This window comes from Stegostoma tigrinum, chromosome 28 (genome assembly GCF_030684315.1).
Source record: "Stegostoma tigrinum isolate sSteTig4 chromosome 28, sSteTig4.hap1, whole genome shotgun sequence".
NCBI classification, from domain to species: Eukaryota; Metazoa; Chordata; class Chondrichthyes; order Orectolobiformes; family Stegostomatidae; genus Stegostoma; species Stegostoma tigrinum.
Genome location: NC_081381.1, coordinates 48,059,303 through 48,081,586, shown reverse-complemented (window position 1 = coordinate 48,081,586; position 22,284 = coordinate 48,059,303). Strand labels below are relative to the sequence as shown.

The following is a 22,284-nucleotide window of genomic DNA, read 5'->3' as shown; positions in this document are numbered from 1 at the left end:
AAGGCAGGATTCTCGGCAGTGTGGAGGAACAGTGGGATCTCGGTGTTCAAGTGCATAGCTCCCCAAGTGGATAAGGTTGTTAAGAAAGCATATGGTGTTTTGGCTTTCATTAACAGGGGGATCAAGTTTAAGAGCCGTGAGATTTTGCTGCAGCTCTACAAAACCCTGGTGAGACCACACTTGGAATATTGTGTCCAGTTCTGGTCGCCCTATTATAAGAAAGGTGTGGAGGCTTTGGAGAGGGTGCAAAGGAGGTTTACCAGGATGCTGCCTGGACTGGAGGGCTTGTCTTACGAGGAGAGGTTGACTGAGCTCGGACTTTTCTCTCTGGAGAGGAGGAAGAGAGGTGACCTGATCGAGGTGTACAAGGTAATGAGAGGCGTGGATAGAGTCGATAACCAGAGACTTTTCCCCAGGGCAGGATTGACTGCCATGCGGGGTCATAGTTTTAAAGTGTTAGGAGGAAGGTATGGAGGAGACGTCAGAGGGAGGTTCTTCACCCAGAGAGTCGTGAGCGCATGGAATACTTTGCCAATGGTAGTCGCGGAAGCAGAGTCATTAGTGACATTTGAGCCACTGCTGGACATGCACATGGACAGCGGTGAATTGAGGGGAATGTAGGTTAGGTTATTTTATTTTTGGATTAGGATTATTCCACGGCACAACATCGTGGGCCAAAGGGCCTGTGCTGTGCTGTGCTTTTCTATGTTCTGTGTTCTATACCTCTCTCACTATATCTGATGGAGGAGCAACGCTCTGAAAGCTAGTGTTTTCAAATAAACCTTTTGGACTATAACCTGGTGATGTGTGATTTTTGACCTAATAACTTGCATACAGCAAATGTTATCAGAAGAAGTTTTTTTCCAATATACACACCACCCTTTAAGATGGATGAAATTGGCCTTAAGCAAGCTGCATATAGAAGATCCAGGTTCAGGTTCTACCTCCCCTTATAGTTGTGTTATAATTTGGCCCAACACATTGATTAAAATAGTATTTTAGGTTTAGGAGACAGATTAAATTATGAAAACCTGACTTGAATTACTACCAGAATGAATTTCTGTTCTTTGTATGTTATGTGGATGCATCTAATTCCAACTTGAGAGTACAACTATACAAAACGACAGTTTTGATTTGTTACAGAGACAGTAGGAACTGCCAATGCTGGAGAATCTGAGATAACACTGTGTGAAGTTGCATGAAGACAGCAGGCCAAGCAGGATCACAGGAGGAGGAAAGTTTGACGTTTCGGGTCGGAACCCTTCTTCAGAAATGGGGGAGGGGAAGAGGATTCTGAAATAAACAGGGAGACAGGGGGAGGCGGATAGAAGATGGATAAAGGAGAAGACAGGGTGAGAGGAGACAGACAGGTAAAAGAGGCGGGGCTATAGCCAGTGAAGGCAAATGTAGGTGGGGAGTTAGGGGGTGCTGTGTCAGTCCAGGGAGGATGAACAGGTCGGGGGGGTGGGATGAGGTTGGTGGATAGGGGATAGGGTTGGGGCTTGAGGTGGATGGAATGGTTAGGAAGGCGGAGATTAACTGGGCCGGCTTTGGCATGTGGCTGGGGGAGGGGAGATTTTGAAGCTTGTGAAGTCCACATTGATACCCTTGAGCTGCAGAGTTCCCAAGCGAAATATGAGAAGCTGTTCTTGCATCTTTCGGGGGGTGTCATGCTGGCAATCCAGGAGGCCCAGGATGGACATGTCATCGGGGACAGGGGGGAATTGAAATGGTTCGCAACGGCGGTGGGGGGGGTGCAGTTGTTTGTTGCAAACAGAGTGTAGGTGTTCCGCAAAGTGGTCCCCAAGCCTCCGTTTGGTTTCACAATGTAGAAGAGTTTTGATTTGTTAAACATTTAATGATGCTAAGTAGAAATCACATTGCAATCTCTCTGACAGCATTGTGAAAATGCATTATAATGAGGCTGTATGAGGTGCTTCAACTGGTTTGCTTATAAGTGGGCTGCCTGTTTGCTCCTCCGCCTCACCACCCAACAAGTGGCATCCCAGTTGCAGCAAGAAGGCAAAATGCATGATCCTATTGGATATCATCTCCACTTCGTCCCTCCAGCCTAACCCACACCCACACAAACATATACAGACACTATCCCAGTTGCGCTCTGTTTTTCTGTAACATCCCAGCCTTTGAAAGTAAAAGCAGAATCAAATATGAATAATGTGTTGAGTTACTGCCACTGGATATAACAATCCTATGTTTCAAAAGTAACTGTGGGAATTCATCCATGAACGACGTCAGAAACTTGCAGTCGGAAATGCAAGGTGAAGGTGGGAACTAGTTAATGTGCCTTAGGAGAATCAGCATCATACAGTACAGAAGAGGCCCTTTGACCCATTGAGTCTGAACCACCAAAAATATACCACCACTGGTACATTATAACACTTCAAGGTTCATCAAAGTATTTTTTAAAGGTTATAAGGTGTTTCTCCAAGGCAGTGCATTCTAGACCCTCAACACCCTCTGCATGAAAATGTTTTCTTCCAATCCCTTCTAAATACCTCTTCCTTTCACTTTAAGTGTGTGTTCCCTTGTTCTTGACCCTTTCCATGCCCTCTTACACTTACACACCTTAATCAGGTACCCCCTCAAACTCCTCTGCTCTAAGGAAAACAACACAAGATTATCCAGCCTCTCTTCATAGAGAAAATACTCCATACCAGGCAACATCCTGGCGAATTTCCTCTGTACACCTCCAGTCACATACTTCCTATGGTGTGGTGATCATAACTTCACACAGTTCTCCAGCTGTGGCCTAACCAAATTTTTCGAAAATATCAAATTTTTTCCTCCTTTTAAAATCTATGCCTTAACTGATAAACATAAAAGGCTATGGACAAGCTGCACAATTTCCATCTATTCCTTTAAGCTTCCAGTGTTCTGCCATTCATTAGGTACTCTCTTGTCTTGTTACGTCTTCCAAAGTGCATCATCTTACATTTATTAGGGGACAGCACGGTGGCCCAGTGGTTCGCATGCTGCCTCACAGCACTGGAGGCCTGGATTCGATTTCAGCCTCAGGCGACCATTTGTGTGGAGTTTGCACATTCTCCCCATGTCTGCATGGGTTTCTGCCAAGTGCTCTGATTTCCTCCCACAGTCCAAAGATGTGCAAGTTAGGTAGATTAGCCATGTTAAATGGGCTGGCGTGGTGGCTCATTGGTTAGTACTGCAGCCTCACAGCACCAGGGACCCAGGTTCGACTCCGGCCTCGGGCGACCGTCTGTGCAGAGTTTGCACATTCTCCCCGTGTCTGCGTGGGTTTCCTCCAGGTGCTTGGTTTCCTCCTACAGTCCAAATATGTGCAGGCTAGGTGGATTGGCCATGCTAAATTGCCCAAAGTGTTCAGGGGTTTGTGGGCTATAGGGGGATGGGTCTGGGTGGGATGCTTCAAAGGGCGGTGTGGACTTGTTGGACCGAAGGGCCTGTTTCCACACTGTAGGGATTCTAATCTAACCTAAATAACCCATCATGTTCAGTGATGTCTTGTTTAGGTGCACTAGCCATGGAAAATGCAGGGTTACAGGGACAGAGTAGGGGAATGGGCCTGGGTGGGATGGTGTTTGGAGGGTGTTGTGGATTTGCTGGGACGAATATCTTGTGTCCACACTGTGGGGCTTCTATTAAAAAAATGGTTAAATTCCATCTGCCCAAGCTGTTTATAGCTTCCGTAGCCTACAACCTTCATTCTTACCCTGCTATCTACAAACTTACTTATTAATCTTCCACATACCCATGTACATCAGTTATGAATATCACAAACAATAACGGACCCAGCATTGATCCCTGTACTACTCTCCCCCACTGCACACTGACCTTCCATCACACAAACAGCCTTCTACCATGACTCAGCCAAATTTGGATCCTACCTTCAAGAGAAAAAACAGAAACAACTGAAGGGAGCATTCCCTAACTCTTCAGTTAGAGAACAGGATCATATTTTCACAATTTTAATATTGGCATACTCTGAGCCAACTGCTTGGTTATTCTCGGTTATCAGTGAACCATCTTCAATTGACAAAGACTGTCTTTTTTTGTCTTTTATATAGCTTTTTATAGCTAATTCATAGGATCTGGGCATCGCTAGCTGAGCCAGCATTTATTTCCCATCTCAGTTGCCCTTGATATGGCGGTTGTGAGTCTTGAACTGCTGCAGGCGGTGCATGTAAATGGACCCCCAATGACACTGAGGAGGCAGATCGAGGATTTTGGTCTAGTGGGTTTGTTGAGTGTTTGGAGGGAAACATGCAAGTGGAGAAATATTACAGTCTAAAGCAGCAGAAGTGGTATAAATCTAGTCATACATCAAAAACACTGTTAACTTTGAAACCAGGTCAGAAAATTTGGTTAGGAAAAAATAAATCAGAAGCCATAAATATCAGTGGAACAAATCAGTACAGGCTTAATGGGCCAAAGGTCTATTCTGCACTGCATGAATCTGTAAGATTATATATAATCAGAAAACCTGAAAGAGTGTTCAAGAGAAATTGGAAACATCAATCTTGTCACAAGATGTGGGACAGGGATATCCATGCTATATCAAATAATGTGTAACATGATACAACAGTTCCAGCAGTGATAGTGAGTGATCATTCTCTTGCGAAACTCAAGTGAACCAGATCAGGGTCCTCAGTCAGAATTTCAATTCATCTTGACCTGTGCAATTCCAACTTTGAAGAAGGTAGGGAGATGGCATAAATGATGTTAATGATAATGATGACTATGCAAACATTAAAAATAAACTGCTAGAATTATGTAAACCAAGGAAGAAGGAACCTGGGGAGGGGTATTGTACAATGGAACAAGAAACCAATACAATTGTAATGGCACATACCATTTTAATATCTGCACAGCAGATCAGAAGTTATTAAACTAGAGGGATGTGTAGAAGCATGCAAGAGGACAGGTTTTATACACTACTCTGATGATCTATATTTTGCAACCTCTCTCAATAAGGAGTGTTATGGTATTGAAGACAGTAGTAATGCTCTATTGTACTAAAAGGACAAACTAGGATGCTAGAATCTTACAACTGGGGTAGCTCATTAAAGCCAACAATGTTTAACCGTAAGCCGGTTCTGAGGAAGGGCCACTGAACCTAAAATATTAACTCTGCTTTCTCTCCACATATGCTGTCAGACCTTATGAAATTTTCCAGCCATGTCTATTTTTGTTGTTCGTGTCTAACAGTGCGTATGTAGGTACCCATCATCCAGAGAGAATAAAAAGCACAGTATTTAATTAAGTCATAAGATCAGCATAAAGCATAAAACAAAGCAATCAGAACAAAATCATGTATATGGCTTGGAGGACTGGACTGGTTATCCTGCAGTTGGCAAATCAGGCTGTATTATTATTGTGTCGGTTAGAGAACTCTCATGGTCAGTCAAGAAGCTATAGGCATGCAGATGCCCAAAGAGTTTCACTTTGGGCCTCGGAGTCAGGTTGTATTGTTTGCATGTATCTTGTTATTTAACACAACACTGTAAAACTGATACCCAGCACCCAGTACTGTTAACTTTCAGTGTTGTAAAACTTTTATAGAAAACACTCTGGTGTGAATCAGGCACAGTTATTGTTCTCAGACTAGCAAGTCTATGCTGTGAAAGGAAAATTATAAGTTTTGTTGGGCCACAGGAAAAAATTAAGCACATCTGTTCTATGATTTGCTTTAGAGATCACAGTAAAAACACAGCACATTCATTATTCAGTGTGGAGCTGGAGGAGCACAGCAGGCAAGGCAGCATCAGAGGATCAGTAAAGTTGAGGTTTCAGGTTGGGACCCTTCTTCAGAAATGGGGCCCCAAGAAGGGTCCCACCCCGAAAAGTCAACTTTCCTGCTCTTCTAATGCTACCTGGCCTGCTGCATTCCTCCACCTCCACACTGTGTTATCTCTGACTCCAGCACTGGCAGTTCTAACTATTTCTGACATTCATTATTCACTCTCATTTGTTCTGAGAGATATTGCACATCCCAGTGTGGTGACTAAGCCACCTGGTCTGGATGTTCCAGGTATTATTGTCTCAATATGAGTGAATTTTCTGACTAGTGTTACCAACAGTGTCAGCTCTCCTGGGTTTGTGAAGAGAAGAATTGGCCGAAGTATGTGGTCCCGCTTACTAGTCGCTGACACAGCAGTGTACCTTAGTAGATGTCGGATGAAGACAGCTTCGGATGTAACTGTGATACTCCCCATGGTCGAGTAGACTACTGAAGCGCCTATTTAGTTGCACACAGGACAAATGGATACTGGAACTAGACACCAGGAGGTAGCAGCTCACGTGGAAGGTGATCATTCCATGGGTCTGCACCTTTGTGACCCTTTCCAGGTGGTGTTTTAATGTCTAGATTTGTGTTTGAAAATCAAAACAGAAACATTCATTCATTTATGATATCATAATAAACAGCACTGAGGTTCTGCAAATTTCTTGTGACATCACAAAACTAACTAAGCTGTTAACAGTCAATGCAGTAAAACTTTCATAGATAATACTCAGGTGTGAATCAGGCACAGACATTGTCTTCACACAAGTAACTATGCTTTCGTTCCTTGTCCAAATAAAAAAAAACACCTTTTTTTTATTTGAGCCACGTTATTCACATTAAATATGTAATTGTCATGCCTGGGAGTTTGAAAATTGTTATTTCAGTGAAATACCAATCAAATTACAGGTAGTTTGTTATATTGTGTGTTTCATGAATGCAAATTGGCTGTAACGCAATTGATGAATCGTGGTCACTGTCTGGATAACACAAACTTTCTGTTGTACAGGTATAGCGATTTTCTACAGCAATTTCCCTATAATGTAATTTTCTATGACGATTTTCCATAGCGCAAGGTAACATAAGAACGTAACTATCACTTTATAGGAGAACTACTTGTATGGGGAAGGATCATCAATTTTGCAGGCTAAGTGTGGCACTCGGCACCAAAACAGGATTTGACTATTCATCGGAGGCTGCACGAAGGATGTTACTCAGCATGGTAATGAAATGTCTGCGAAACAAGAAACCAACTCGGCCAGCCAACCAACCTCAACACCCACAACCCGAGCTACAAATCTACTCCAAAACCTTGGGGCTTAACTATGTTAGGTTGCATTATTTTGTGTGATAACTTGTTTTTCAGCTCATTATGTATGCATATGCAAGTAGAATGGCAAATCTTACTGGGCAGACAGGAAGTTCTTACCCCTGTCAGGACTTCCTTGGGTTGAATCTCCAATTGTCAAGGGCACCTCGATAAAGCTTCAGTCACTACTTCAGTCCTTTCTTTCCTCAGGATGGCACCAAGAGACAAATCAACTGACAAAGTCTGCCTGGACAGAGGTAGCTGCAAAGGTTGACTCCTCAAAACAACTTGGTTCTTGTGTCTTAAGAGGATCTGCTACTCTTTGGCAAGTATATACTTCCTGTTCGCTGTAAATCTCATGTATAGCATGAAGCTGTGTAAGTCTGGCACTACAGAAGACTGTCACATAAGAGATTGGGTGCCAGGCATCTCTATCAGTTCCAGCATGTGCACTCAAAAGTGTTCGTTTTTATTCATGTGTTCACAGGATGTGGGCATCTCTGGCTAGGCCAGCATTTATTGGCCATCCCTAACTGCCCAGAGGGCAAGGTAAGAATCAACCATATTGCTGTGGGTTAAAGTCACATATAGGCTAGACTGGGTAAGAACAGTAGTTTTCTTAAGAAAAGGACATTAGTGAATCAGAAGGGTTTTTTTTCTGGCAATCAACAATGGTTTCATGGCTCTTGAAAAGATTCTGAATTCCTTTTTTTTGATACAGAGATATCGGAATTGCCAATTTTGGAGAATTTGAGATAACACGGTGTGAAGCTGGATGAACACAGCAGGCCAAGCAGCATCAGAGGAGCAGGAAACTTTGCTGTTTTGGGTCAGGGCCCTTCAGAAAGGAGAGTCTTGGCCTGCTGTGTTCATCCAGCTTCACACAGTTTTATCTCTTTTTTTTTACTGAATTCAATTTCCACAATCTACAACAGTAGGATTAGAACTCAGGTTCCCAGAGCATTAGCTGAATTTTTGGATGAAAAGTCTCATGATAATACCACAATGCTACAGCCTCCTAGTACATTCAATGTCATCTGGCTATATCATCACAGGTGAAATGCATATATTTCCCAACTTATTCTTCATCATCCTTATATGTGTTATAGACTGTTGCAGTATCAGTAAAGGGCCAGGATCTAGTTACCCAGAAACCAGTTGTTATGTGCAAGTGTTAGAGGGGGCCACATAGATGTCTACACTGCAGTCATGGGATATGCCACAAGCTACCAGCCTAAAGTAGTCTTCTTGCCAGGCAGCATGGCAAGCTCTATTAAACACAAATAGTTCTAATCTTTCAAAGTCTGAAGTGTGATTATTTCTAACATATAGAAAGAAGGACAAATAATATGCACTGTTGACTGTGAAACCATAGCAACGTGTCCTGTTGGACTATGAAAGGAGCCAGAAATAAAGTCTTTGAAGGAGGGGATGGTGAGTTTCAAAGGCAATGGTAATGTGACCACATTGCTCTAATAAGATAGCACGGTGAAGAGCTGGATGAACACTGCAGGCCAAGCAGCATCAGAGGAGCAGGAAAGCTGACGTTTCGGGCCTAGACCCTTCATCAGCAACTCCCTGAAGTTTAATTCGAATTGTTTATAAATTTAAAAAAAGTTCACAAACTGACCTCTCGGCACATTCTGCCGTAACTAGCAACCGCTCCGTGCTAAGGATGGGTCACCGGACCCGAAAAGTTAACTCTGACTTTTTTCCTCACGGATATTGCCAAACCTGCTGAACTTTTCCAGCAACTTCTGTTTTCGTCACTAGGTAAACAACACCACCAAGCGGCCGGGGCTGAGCTTGCGCACTGTGGCCGAGTAGCCAGGGCGCGACCGGGACTGAGTTTGCGCACTGCGCTCAAGCTGCCGGGACTGAGCCCGCGCAGTGTCCCGCTTATGCATCGCTGGTTCGTATTCCCGTAGCTGAGGTTATGGTTCCGGTTGAGAAGTGTTGGTGGCCGGAAGTTATGGGTGTGTGACGGACGCGCGGCCGCTCAGTCGGCGATGGCTGTGTTTGAGGATCTGAGGGGAGAGGCAGTGGGACGACGAGTTGTCCAGAGCAGGTTAGTGTGGGTAGCAGGGCCGTGGTCATTCGACTGTGTTGTTGTTGCAGCTAGTGAGCGAGATAACGGAGCGGTCTCTCTGTCACAAGTTAGAGTATTTGGAGATGGGGTTCACCCCAATATTTCAATCTGTGATCATGAGTTAAGCTTCGAAACCCATGTCCATCCAGCGGACAGCGTACCTCCTTGCACCGGCTTTCCCTTGCCCTTCTGCAGTTCACCAGCCATTGCAACCCTCAATCTTTCATTCACCTTCATCTATTTTTGAGTAACTCTTACTTTGTCTCCCTGCGACATTCTGTTTACTTCAGTTCATCCTATTCACTTCCAGTGCCCAATTCCTGATGAAAGGTCACCAGACTTGAAAAGTTAACTCTGCTTTCTTCCCACAGATAATGCCAGACCTGTTGATTTCCGCCACTAATGTATTTTTTTTCCCAGATCTCCAGCATCCACAGTTTTATTTTGTCTCAATTATGGAATACCTGCATCCTGCACTAAGACAGCACCCGCCCCCCGGTCTCAAAGGCCTCCTTTCCCCACCCATGGTTCTCACATCGGGGTTTCAGTAATTCATACACAGTGGCGGTTGGTGGGTGTAAGAATTGGGAGGATAATCCCACGCTGCTTCAGCCCATTCCATACCTCATATGCAGTCTGTCCGCCATGCCCTTGAGCTGGTATCTTATTCCAGGTGTTTAGTGTCAAATGGGGGGGAAAAATGCTATCTAGTCCTGACCACAACATGCTACGGTTCCAATTTGTGTTGGACAAGGGAAAAGGTGGCTTTGGATTGGGAGAAGGCATAGTTTATTAAAATAAAGCAGGAGCTGGCTTGATTGGTGACTACGCCTTGTGGGTAAGTCTACAGCAGAACAATGGCAGGGGGAGGCATTCAAAAAGGAGCTAGGGAGAGTACAGGTCCAACCTGTACACTTTATATGGAAATGTAACAACAATAAGTTCGCAGAATCCTGGATGTCTAGGACAGTTCAGGATTGGATGAAAAACAAAAAGGTTCTTAGCAAGTCCAAAGGGAGCAATTCAGCTTCAGTGTGAGAAGACTACAGGGAATGTAGGAGGGAATTTCAGAAAATAATTAAAAGAGCAAAATATGTGACATGAGAAAAGACTTATAAACAGGATTAGGCAGAATCATAAGGTATTTTATGAATACATTCGAGGAAGAGGTTAAGCGGGAAAAGGGTAGAGACCAAGGAGACAACCTGTGTGTGAAGCCACAGAATATTGGAAAGCAGTTAAATGAATGCTTCCCTTCATTTTTTATTCTGGAAAAGCAGACTTTAGGTATGGAATTTAGGAAAAGGGACTATGAGGATCTTGCATGGTTTGACATAGAGCCTCCAATACCTCTCCATTTCCTATCTGGCTTAAAAACAAACATAGGCCCTGGCCTGGATGAGTTATACCCCAGGCTGCTGTTGCAGGCGAGACAGAGAATTGCAGGGCTCCTGACACATTTTTGGTACCACTGTGGCCACTATGCTAGTGCCTGAGGACTGGAGGACAGCTAATGTGGTTTAATTTTCAAGAAAGGTAGAGATGAACCAAGAAGTTACAGACCAATGAGTCTCATTTCAAAAATCGGGAAACTTTTGGAGAAGATTCTGAAGGAGCAAATTAATACCCACTTGGAAAGGCATGAGTTAATTAGGGATAGTCAGCATGGATTTGTCGGAGGGGTATCATGCCTAACAAATTTGTTAGAATTTTTTGAAAATGTCATTGCATGGATGAGGAAAGTTCAATTGATGACGCTTATGTGGATTTTAGCAAACCTTTTGACAAGACCCCACATGAGAGACTAACTGAGAGATTAACACAAATGGATTTGAGGGAAACTTGGTGAGATGAATCAGAAAGCGGCTCAGTAATTGGACCCAAAGGATAATGGTAGAAGGCTGTTTGAGTGACTGGAGGCCTGTGTCTACTGGTGTACCACAAGGATCAGTACTGGTACCCTTTACTCTTGTCATATACATGATTAGATTAGATTCCCTACAGTGTTGGAACAGGCCCTTTGGCCCAACAAGTCCACGCCGTCCCTTGGAGCATCCCACCCAGATCCATCCCCCCATAACCCCCACACCCCTGAACACTACAGGCAATTTAGCATTGCCGATCCAACTAGCCTGCATGTTTTTGGACTGTGGGAGGAAACCGGAGCACCTGGAGGAAACCCACGCAGACACGGGGAGAATGTGCAAACTCCGCACGGACAGTTACTCAAGGCTGGAATCGAGCCTGGGTCCCTGGCACTGTGAGGCTGCAGTGCTAACCAATGAGCCACTGTGCTGCCCCCATAATCTATAATTAATATAGATGGAAATATGGGGAGAAATGTTAAGCAAATTTACTGATGACTCCATGATTATTGGAGTGATTAATGAAGATGTTTGTAGGTTACAGGAAGATATAGATGGGTTGGTCAGATGGGCGGACTGGAGGCAGGTGGCATTTAATCCTGATAAATGTGAAGTGATTCACTTTGAAAGAAGAAACAAAATGAGGGAGTATTTAATAAATGACAGGGCACTGGATAGTTTACAGGAATAGGGGGATCTTCAGGTAATTATTTGCAGATCCCTGAAGGCAGAGCGCATGAGCAGGATGGTTATGAAGGCAAATGGGGTACTTGCTTTCATCAGTTGTGACGTAGAGTATAAGAGCAAGGTTGGAGTTATACAGAGCATTAGTCAGGACACAGCTGGAGTACTGTGTGCAGTTCTGGTTATCTCATTAGATTGGATTCCCTAGTGTGGAAACAGGCCCTTCAGCCCAACAAGTCCACACCACCCCTTGATGTATCCCACTCAGACTCATCCCCCTATAGCCCACACACCTCTGAATACGACAGGCAGTTTAGCATGACCAATCCACCTAATCTGCACATTTTTGGACTGTGGGAGGAAACCGGAGCACCCGGAGGAAACCCAGGTAGACACGGGGAGAATGTGCAAATTCTGCACAGACAGTCGCCTGAGGCTGGATTCGAACCCGGGTCCCTGGTGCTGTGAGGCTTAACCACTGAGCCACCGTGCCGCCCACTACGTGAAGGGTGTGATAGCACTAGAAGGGTTACAGAGGAGATTCATCAGGTTGTTACCTGGGATGGAGAAATTGAGCTGTAAGGTGAGATTAGATAGAGCAGAGAAGACTAGGGTTAACATGATTGAGGTATAAGATTATGAGGGGTGTGGATAGGGTGAAAAGAGAGTAACTGTTTTCTTTGGTCAAAGGGTGAATCGCGAGAGCATATAGTTTTAGGGTGAGGGACAGGAGATTCAGAGGGGATTTGGGGGAAAAAAACTATCACTGAGCAGTTGATGGCAATGTGGAATGCGCTGTCCAGGAAGGTAGTGGAGACCGGAAACCCCTCAATCTTTTCTAAAAATATTTGTAAGAGTACTCCACATTTCACAATATTCCACGGTATGGGACAAGTGCAGGAAATTGGAATTAGAGCACTTTTTGTAGAGGTTATGTCGGTGGGCTGAAGGATCTTTCTGCACTGTGTGAATCTATGAACAGTCAGTACCTTAATATTGTGGTGATGTTTAAAATCTCTAGCTAACTATTATCCCACAAAACATGAAGTACTTTGCAAAGGAAGAACCACACTAATTAATAGTTACTGTATTTTGTGGTCAACTGGTCTGTTATAAAGCACAAAAGAATTATGCTGATTTATCATAAGACTAATCTCTCATTTTTCTTTACTGTTTAAAGGTAGCATCTGGAAGAACAATCCTGAGGTACAGTTTAAGGTAGCCCAACGCCATGGAACTGCCAAACTATAGCAGGCAGCTCATGCAGCAGCTATACACCCTAAGGAAAGAGGAACAGTTTTGCGACTGCACGTTACTTATCGGCAACATTCAGTTCAAAGCGCACAAACTCGTGCTAGCCGCCTCTAGTTTGCTCTTCAAATCTCTATTGGACAACACAGATACGATCTTCATTGATCAAACTGTTGTGTGCCCAGAGGAGTTTGCTGTTCTTCTGGAGATGGTCTATACAGGGAAAGTTCCACCAGGGATGCACAACTTTACAAAGGTGGTTTCAGTTGCAGACAATTTGCAAATGTTTGATATTGCTGTTAGTTGTAAGAACATTGTGGCAAACCTAATGAAACAAACTGGGGAAAATGATGTGCAAGCTTCGAACCCTGCTGTTGGCAAAGATACATTAAATCAGGCAGTCACACATCAGCATTGCATATCTGAAGAATTGGACAGTAATGATGCACCTGCTTCTAGTGATACTGAAGTAACTGGACCAGCAGAACAAAACCTGTCTCTGGAAGAATTAAACTGCACTGGCATTGAAGATTTTGAAAGCACTGGTGTTGCATTGTCTACTGAGGAGACTATTCTGTTTGCTGATGCTGTTGATCCAAAACAAGATGTTGAGCAGCAAGAAAGTTCACTAGAAAGCCATGTGGCTGACATTCAGAATGTTAGTTGTTCCTCAGTTTGTACTGAGGGTGATGAAATTCTCCATGAGCCGCCCAGCAAGAAAGGGAAGCTCTCAGTAACAGGTATAACACAGATGTAACATTTTGGTGTGAATTTATCTCTATATCAAACAGATGATGATCTGGGGTGTGTCGGAGAGCTTCAGTCAATTACACAGCAGGGCTGATGGGAAGTATCTCAACCTCTCTCAATTAAATGGTCCTGAGCCAACAATGAGTGAGTGGTGTGATGGTAATGTTGCTGAATCAGTGATGCCAGCTAATGCTGAAGGGACAGGAGTTCAAACCCTCTGTGTTCCTGACCCCCACTTACACCCCCACCCCTCCCATCACCACTCTGAGACAGTCGTCTTTGGAAGCTATGATGCTAAGTGGCAGTTTTACAGTTGAATTGTGACTTGGTAACCATGTCTGTTTCTGACATTCTAGGTCAAGAAATCAGTTCCTTGCGTGAATTACGTTCTGTACTGGCAGGTACTTTCCAGGAGCTTAACTATCTTGTACTTGTGTGTTCTGTTTTCTGCTTAATCAGAAGAAAAGTTAATCACAAAACATGTTTACAGTTCTACCTCACTTGAAATCTGAGCTCAAGGGTAATTTGCCTCTCTAATATTGCTGAAAATAATTCTGAGCTGAAAAAAAACTTTTCTTTGTCCTCTGTGAACACTTGAATTTGCAGAAATGAACCACTGAAGCTTCTCTTTTTCAGTATTCTTCACATGGTGACGTATGGAGTTCAAAAATATGTATTTCCTATGAAAGATTTGACAGTGAATCACTGCCTGCACAATTGTTACTGTATGCCTCATCATTACTGTAAATTGTTTGGCTCCTAACCTGGACTCAGTGTGACTTGTCTCTAGAGTTGGATATTGTGAGTGTTTTAGTCAGGTTCACAAGCTGAAAAATTGTATGTAACTTATCTGATTTGCAGGATAAAAATAAATTTTGAGAGCAGAACGTGTAGACAGCATGATTTTCATCGCATTTCTTTGCAGATGATTTTAGGATGGTTGTTCTCTGCAGCCATCAGACTGATGGTGGCTGGTCAGGGCTATCTGTGCCTGGCAGATTCTGACAGTGGATGCAAGTGAAGGTGCAGAAACCGCTGGGGGCAGTTGGATGTTGTTCACATTTTCTCTTTCTGTCGGTTAGTTGCTCCGATCCAAAGTTGTCTTTTGAACTCTTCATTCAGTATCTATGTGCTTCTTGACAAAAGTTATTGTGGTACTCAAAGGATCTTCTCAGAAAGTCCTTGAAATGTTTGCACATGGCCCCTCTGGCTGAGTGGGTCCACTAGTGGTCATCTCTGTCCAAGACAGTCTTGTGCAGACACCCGTCACATTCAGGCAATGTGATCTATCCAGCCAGTTGGCTTTGCAGGAGATTGACCTCAATGCTGGCGATATGGCTGTTTCTAGGATTTCAATATTAGTGATGTGATCCTACCAGTGGATCTTGAGAATGCTGTGGAGGCAGAGCTGGTAGAGATGCTCTCGGAGGCATGCCCTAGAAGTGTATGACGGTGGTAAAGGACCCATGAATCAGCACTGTACTGAAGGGCAGTGAGGACCACAACTTTGTACACTTGGTGTTTGCCTGCTCTGAGGCTGTCATCTTTCCTCACACACTTGTAGATTTTTCCAAACATGTCTTAGGATGCCTCTTGCTCACTTCCTTGTCTTATGTGGTAATAATCACAATGGTAGTCCCCACATAGGTTGTTAGCAGCCCAGAACCCCAAACTAATGTGCTGGGAACTTGGGTTCACATCCTACCGTGGCAGATAGTAAAATCAGAATTCAATTTTTAAAAATCTGGAAATAAGGACTAGTCCAATGTAACCATTGTTCATTACTGTAAAAATCCGTCTGGTTCATTTATGTCCTTTAAGGAAGAAAGTCTACTGTCCTTAACTGGTCTGGCTTCCATATGATTCCAGACCCACAGCAGTGCTGTCAACTCATAACTTAACTGCCACCTGCACAATTAGGAATGGACCATAAATGCTGGGTAGGAGAATTCAGTCACTAGCATTTAGAAGTTCATAATTTCTCCTGAGTCCTTGAGCAAGTCGGAAGATGTCTGAGGTTGATAAAACATCTGTTATTCTGGAAGTGTATGTAAACTCTGCACCTGGCCCTCCATTACCTGCTGCATCATCGTGCTGAAGAAGGTGGTGAATAAAATCAAGCCCAGCACACGCCTGCCTCATGCCTTTGGAGATGTGAAAGGAATTTGAGAGGTCAATGTGTGCTTGACATGCCTATATTGATTTTTATGAAACTGCTTCCCCGTAGCTGTAGATCTGGGTCAGCATCCTGCTCAAGGATCTTCCAGAGTCCAGACCTATGTAGTGAATACCTTGGTACATAACACTTATTTTGTGTTTTTCTGACTGCACATACTATGTCTGTGGGCCTTCTGTCCTGATATTGCCTTTGGTTTTCTGGGAGGCTTTCTGCAACAGTAGCACTAGGCTGTTTAGAAGTGTTCTAGCCAGAATTCCCCCAGAAATAGAAAAGAAGGTGATCCCACAGTTATTGGAGCAGTCTAAATTTTCTCCTTTGGTTCTTAAACAAGATCACGAACATTCTGTGGAAATCTGCCCTGTTTTCAGCAGGCCATGAATATCTCATAGAACTTGGTATGTGGAACAGGTCCACCACACTTCAAGTCTTTGGAGGGGAGAGTTCCATCAACTCGGGCATTTGTTGCTTTTCATCTGATTTATAGCTGTCACCGTTTCCTCCAGAGCTGGGCTCCCATCAAGTTGTTCTTTGATAGGCTAATGTTTCTGTGGTTAATGACAGTATCGCTTGGTACTCCATACGATCATGTCATTGTGTGATGTCTTGCCATTGGCACTCCTCAAGGTTTTCACTCTTGATATGCTGTTCCAGATTTTAGTGCATTGCAAAAGGCTTTGTGTGTTGCCACCGTCCGTGTGTAGTTGAATTTTTACTGCAAGTGTGATCCTTTAGACATTCCGGAAGTTTATCTAAATACTTATATATTCATACAGCATGGAAACAGATCTTGCAGTTCAACTTGTCCATACTGACCGATTTACTGCTCTCAAGTTGTGTGTTTTTTTTGTAATTTTTCACAAACCTTGGTGCTAGTTTGATGACCTCAGTATCCATTACTGCTGCTTTGATATGTTCCCTGTGTTCTGGAATGGAATTATTAGTGAGATCATAGTAGTGCAGTTTGGCAGTTAGGTTGCTTGGTGTTTATCACTGCAAGATGTTTTCAGGTTGATAGTTCAAAATATCTTTGTTAGGTTGTCTCAATGTCTGGCTTTGAGTGAGTGACCTAGTGGTTTGTGTGACAATCCTTACTGCGTGACTTTAAGTTTGGAGGAAGTCCTTTAGGTCACACTAACATGCCTTGATGTCATCTATCAGTTGCCAGCATTTAGATGATGATTAGGTTGCAATTCCCAACTTCATAGTTTCCAAGTGTCCACTTCCATGCCAGGACACCGTAGTGTTGAGTGATCATATTTGTGAGCTCCATATGTTTGAGAGAATATGTTTAAGTTAAGTAGTTGTGCATATCTTTGTTAAACTTATTTCTAAATTTCCAAAATATGATGCTTTCTGCAAATATTTAGTGTTATCTTTGTATCTTTGACCAGAAGAGCCCAGAAATCTCTCAGAACAAGAGTTCCTCATGCGACATAAACATGATCTTGCACAAGCTGTCCAGGACCTACGTGCTTTGGTGGATTCTGTGGTTAAATGTGAAGATATCCCAATGGCAGAGAAAAAGGTTTTGATCTACTTTTTGATATCTAGATTTTAAATTATTGTCTCACAGAATTATAGAGTTTTACAGCATGTAAAGAGTCCCGTTGGTCCTTCATGTCCATGCCAATCATTAAGCACCTATCTACTCTATTTCTATTTGGCCTATAACCCTGTATACTGTGGTACTCGAAGGGTTTATCTAAATATATATTCATATATTCATACAGCATGGAAACAGATCTTTCGGTTCAACTTGTCCATACTGACCAAGTTTCACAAACTGAAGTATTCTCATTTGCCTAAATTTGGCCCGTATGCCTCTAAACCTGTTTCTGTTCTTGTACCTGTCAAAATGTCTTTTAAATGTTCTAACTATTATTGCATCTGGCTCTTCCTTTGGCAGTTCATGCCACACAAGCCACTCTGTGGATGGAAAAGTTTCCCCTCTGGTCCCTTAAATCTTTCTACCCTCACCTTTTAATGATGCCTTCTAGTTTTGAATCCCCCTACCTGAGGGAAAAGAAACTTTGCTGTACACCTTATTAATGCCCCTCATGATTTCATAAACCTTTATAAGCTCACCCCTCAACTTCCCATAGTTCAATGATAAAAGTTTTAGCTTATCCAGCTGTCCATTTAACTCAAAACTACCACTTCCTGAATGTCATGATGGTCTTTGCCTCTGCGACGTTTTCGGGCACTTAGTTCCAGTTTACCTCCCTGCACCACCCACACACACAACCCGCCCCATGAAATGCCATGTAAACCTCCTGGCCTATCTTATTTTCCCCTAACTGCCATGTGAGACCTTGTCAAAAAACATTATTAAAGCCCATGCAGGCTGCATTTGCTGCCGTACCCTCATGCACACATCTCACCTTTTGAAAATCTCAATCAAACCTGGCAGGCATGATCTACCCATGACAAAACCATGCTGACTATTCATGAATTATCTCGAACTATCCAAATTTTGTCTTTTAGAATTTTTCTGGCAGTTTCTTTACCAGAAATGTTAGACGCTGTGGCCTGCAGTTTAACCCTCCCTTCTGTTTTGAATATTAGTGCCATATTACTATACTTCAGTCCTCTGGCACCTGTCCTGTGTCCAAAGAGGATTTAAACATAATGTCAGGGGCCCCTGCAATCTCCTCCCTTCCCTCCCACCTAGCCTTGGATACATCTCATCTGGGCCTTGATATTTATCCAATTTTCAGACCACTGAAACCTCTAATACCTCCACCCTCTTAAATGTTTCCTGCCTTGCCATTTACCTCTCTCACCCCAAACCTGAGGAATACGTTTTTGGCTTAGCCTTGGCCTTAGTTGCTGTTTCCTAATGAAATGTGCTTCGTCCGTACCTACCTCATTCCTTTGATTGAAAAATGGAATAAACTCCAATGGGAGGCTAGTAAGGTCAGTCTATATTGTGAAATAAATGTTGTTTCGAACATTATAGGTGTGCCAATAGGCCTTTAGTATCATGAATGCATGCTGCATCTGTGCAAGAGCAGCAGTGGGAATAAATTATGGTATGGACCAAGAATAACTAGTGTTGAACTTCCATGTTCTGCTTCAGATATTCCTAGACTGCTGTAAAGAAGGAGAAAGCAGTGAAGTTTTCTGCAAATTATTGGATAAAGTTACAGAAGAGAAGACATTGCAAATGGAAACCCTCCTGTTTGTGCTTGAACAGAGCAAAGAAGCGTACCCTAGCCTGCAGACTGTGCTTCAGAACTTAAACCAAAACTTGCCCATAGAACATTTAGTAGTAACTGGTGAGTGCTTAAGCGAGTAATGTTCATTCAGCGTAACGATTCTGCACTAGCCAGCAGGTAAGTGTGTTACTTGAGGTCTGTTGCGGATTCCGTCACTCAACTTTGTTTTGAATGTCGATCATGTAATATTTCATGTTAGGTTTAGATTAGGTTAGATTCCCTACAGTGTGGAAACAGGCCCTTCGGTCCAACATGTCCACACCGCCCCTTGGAGCATCCCACCCAGACCCATCCTCCTATAATCCACACACCCCTGAACACTACAGGCAATTTAGCATGGCCGATCCACCTAGCCTGCACATCTTTGGACTGTGGGAGGAAACCGGAACACCCGGAGGAAACCCACGCAGACATGGGGAGAATGTGCAGACTCCGCACAGACAGTTACCTGAGGTTGGAATCGAACCCGGGTCGCTGGCGCTGTGAGGCTGTAGTGCTAACCACTGAGCCACCGTGCCGTCCAGAGATGCATTAGCCCAGAACGTCCAATCAGAGCTGGAAACCCTATTTCTGTCTCAGGTCAGACAAAAAAATACTCGCCCCTCTACTCTGCTCCTGCACACCCCTCAAAGTTGCACCATTGGGTCTGTCTTGTCACTTCAAGTTTCTTCTACCAAATTATCCATCAGTCATGCCTAAAACTAAACACATGTCAGAGCTGTCTCTCAGATGGAAGCAAGATCCCTGGGATGTGGGTGCAAGTTAGACCATAGAACAGTAGAACACAATACAGACCCTTCAGTCCGTATAACATTGTGGGCCGATTATCTTCCGAAGTTCGAACTACCCTGCTTACTGTATAGAATACTAGCATCCATGTACCTATTCAAGAGTCGCTTAAAAGTCTCTAAAGTATCTGACTCCACGACCACTGCTGGCAACACATTCCACACACCCACCACACTGTGTGAAGAACCGACCTCTGGCATCTCGCCTATACCTTCCTCCAATCACCTTAAAATGATGCCCCCTCATAATAGTCATTTCTGCCCTGAGAAAAAGTTCTGGATGGGAGTTTGCTCGCTGAGCTGGAAAGTTAGTTTTCAGACGTTTCGTCACTTTTTTTTATTTGAAAAAATATACTTTATTCATAAGATGTACAAAAAAAACATATTTACACACCTACCCAGTCATGCAGGCCGCTCCGGGTTACCCAGGGGCTACGCACACGAACTAAAAGGAAAAAAAAACAAAGCAAAGAAAATACCCCGGCAGTCGTCACACCGCACAGTCCCAGTTGGCCCCCTGACCAGTTGGGGAAGGCGCCAGCTGGGCCCAGTTACCAGATAGGGCCCTTTTTTCTATTCTGGACGAGGGGTTTCATATGGTGGTCTTTCCCCACCGCACTTTGGCGGCGGCTGCCCCAAGCTTTAGCGCGTCCCCCAGCACGTAGTCCTGGACCTTGGAGTGCGCCGGTCGACAACACTTGGTTGGGGTCAGTTCTTTCAGCTGGCAGACCAGCAAGTTGCGGGCAGACCAAAAAGAGCGTCTTTCACCGCATTGATGGTCTTCCAGGCACAGTTGATGTTGGTCTCAGGGTGCGTCCCGGGAAACAGCGGGTAGAGCACGGAGTCCCACGTCACGGAGCTGCTCGGGACGAACCTCGACAAATCCCACTGCATCCCCCTCCAGACCTCCTGCGCATAGGCACACTCCAGAAGGAGGTGATCGACAGTCTCGTCCCCCCGCAGCCACCTCGAGGGCAGCGTGCGGTGGCGCAGAGATTCCGGGCATGCATAAAGGATCTCACTGGCAGAGCCCCTCTCACCGCCAGCCAAGCAATGTCCTTGTGCTTGTTTGAAAGTTCTGGCGATGAGGCATTCTGCCAAACGACTTTGACAGTCTGCGTGGGGAACCACACGACGGGATCCACCCTCTCCTTTTCCCGAAGGGTCTCGAGGATACTATGTGCTGACCACTGCCTGATGGCCTTGTGGTCAAAGGTGTTTCCTTTCAAAAATTTCTCCACGACGGACAGGTGGTACGGGATGGTCCAACTACTCGGAGCGTTCCGCGGCAACGAGGCCAGGCCCATCCTTCGCAACACCGGGGAGAGGCAGAACCTCAGTAAGTAGTGACACTTGGTGTTTGCATACTGAGGATCTACGCGCAGCTTGATGCAGCCGCACACAAAGGTAGCCGTCAGGGCGAGAGTGGCGTTCGGTACGCCCTTTCCCCCATTTTCCAGGTCTTTGTACGTGGTGTCTCTGCAGACCCGATGCATCCTCGACCCCCAAATGAAGTGGAAGATGGCCCGGGTGATCGCAGCGGCGCAGGACCAGGGAATAGGCCAGGCCTGCGCCATATAGAACAGTACCGAAAGCCCCTCGCACCTGACAACCAGGTTCTTACCTGCGATGGAGGGGGTCCGGAGCGTCCACCTGCCCAGCTTCTGCTTCAATTTGGTGATACGCTCCTCCCAAGTCTTAGTGCATGCCCCTGCTCCACCAAACCAAACGCCCAGCACCTTCAGGTAGTCTGTCCTGACGGTGAAGGGGATGAAGGAGCGGTCGTCCCAGTTCCCGAAGAACATGACCTCGCTCTTACCCCTATTGACTTCAGCACCCGAGGCCAGTTCAAACTGGCCGCAGATGTCCAACAGTTTACTCACCGACCGATGATCGGTGCAGAAGACGGTGACATCGTCCATGTACAGGGAGATCTTGACCTGAAGGCCTCCGCTGCCTGGGATAGTCACGCCCTTCAGGCTCACGTCCTTCCTGATGGATGCGGCGAAGGGCTCCACACAGCACACGAACAAGGCAGGAGAGAGCGGGCAGCCCTGCCTGACTCCAGATCTGACAGGAAAACTGTCCGATTCCCACCCGTTGATCGAGACTGCGCTAACGATGTTGGCGTAGAGCAGCCGGATCCAATTGCGGATGCCCTCCCCGAACCCCACTTTGGAGAGGACGTCCCTCATGTAAGCATGAGACCCTGTCGAAGGCCTTCTCCTGGTCCAGGCTGACGAGGCAGGTGTCCACCCGCCTGCCCTGTACGTAGGCAATCGTATCCCTGATGAGCGCGAGGCTCTCAGCGATCTTCCTGCCCGGCACAGCACAGGTTTGGTCAGGGTGAATCACCGACTCCAGGACAGACC

At 44.8% G+C, this 22,284-nt stretch overlaps 2 protein-coding genes across 5 annotated transcripts in view; one reads left to right on the top strand and one right to left on the bottom strand.

The window, feature by feature from the left end:
* The window catches only part of si:dkey-205h13.2 (uncharacterized), a 156,220-nt gene extending 147,329 nt beyond the window's left edge, over positions 1-8,891 (bottom strand). For all 3 annotated transcript variants that reach the window (XM_059638018.1, XM_059638017.1, XM_059638019.1), the window contains exon 1: positions 8,719-8,891. The gene's annotated coding sequence lies outside the window, so the exon portion shown is untranslated. The remainder of the gene's footprint in view (positions 1-8,718) is intronic.
* A 162-nt stretch (positions 8,892-9,053) lies between these two features.
* Positions 9,054-22,284, top strand: part of zbtb40 (zinc finger and BTB domain containing 40) — a 101,868-nt gene continuing 88,637 nt past the window's right edge. Inside the window, exons 1-5 of one of the 2 annotated variants that reach the window (XM_059638111.1) lie at positions 9,054-9,156; positions 12,907-13,717; positions 14,084-14,128; positions 17,298-17,431; positions 18,986-19,184. In XM_059638111.1, coding sequence (XP_059494094.1) covers positions 12,958-13,717; positions 14,084-14,128; positions 17,298-17,431; positions 18,986-19,184 — 1,138 coding nt within the window. In that variant the 5' untranslated portion in view covers positions 9,054-9,156; positions 12,907-12,957. The remainder of the gene's footprint in view (positions 9,157-12,906; positions 13,718-14,083; positions 14,129-17,297; positions 17,432-18,985; positions 19,185-22,284) is intronic. The other variant, XM_059638112.1, reaches the window with a different exon arrangement.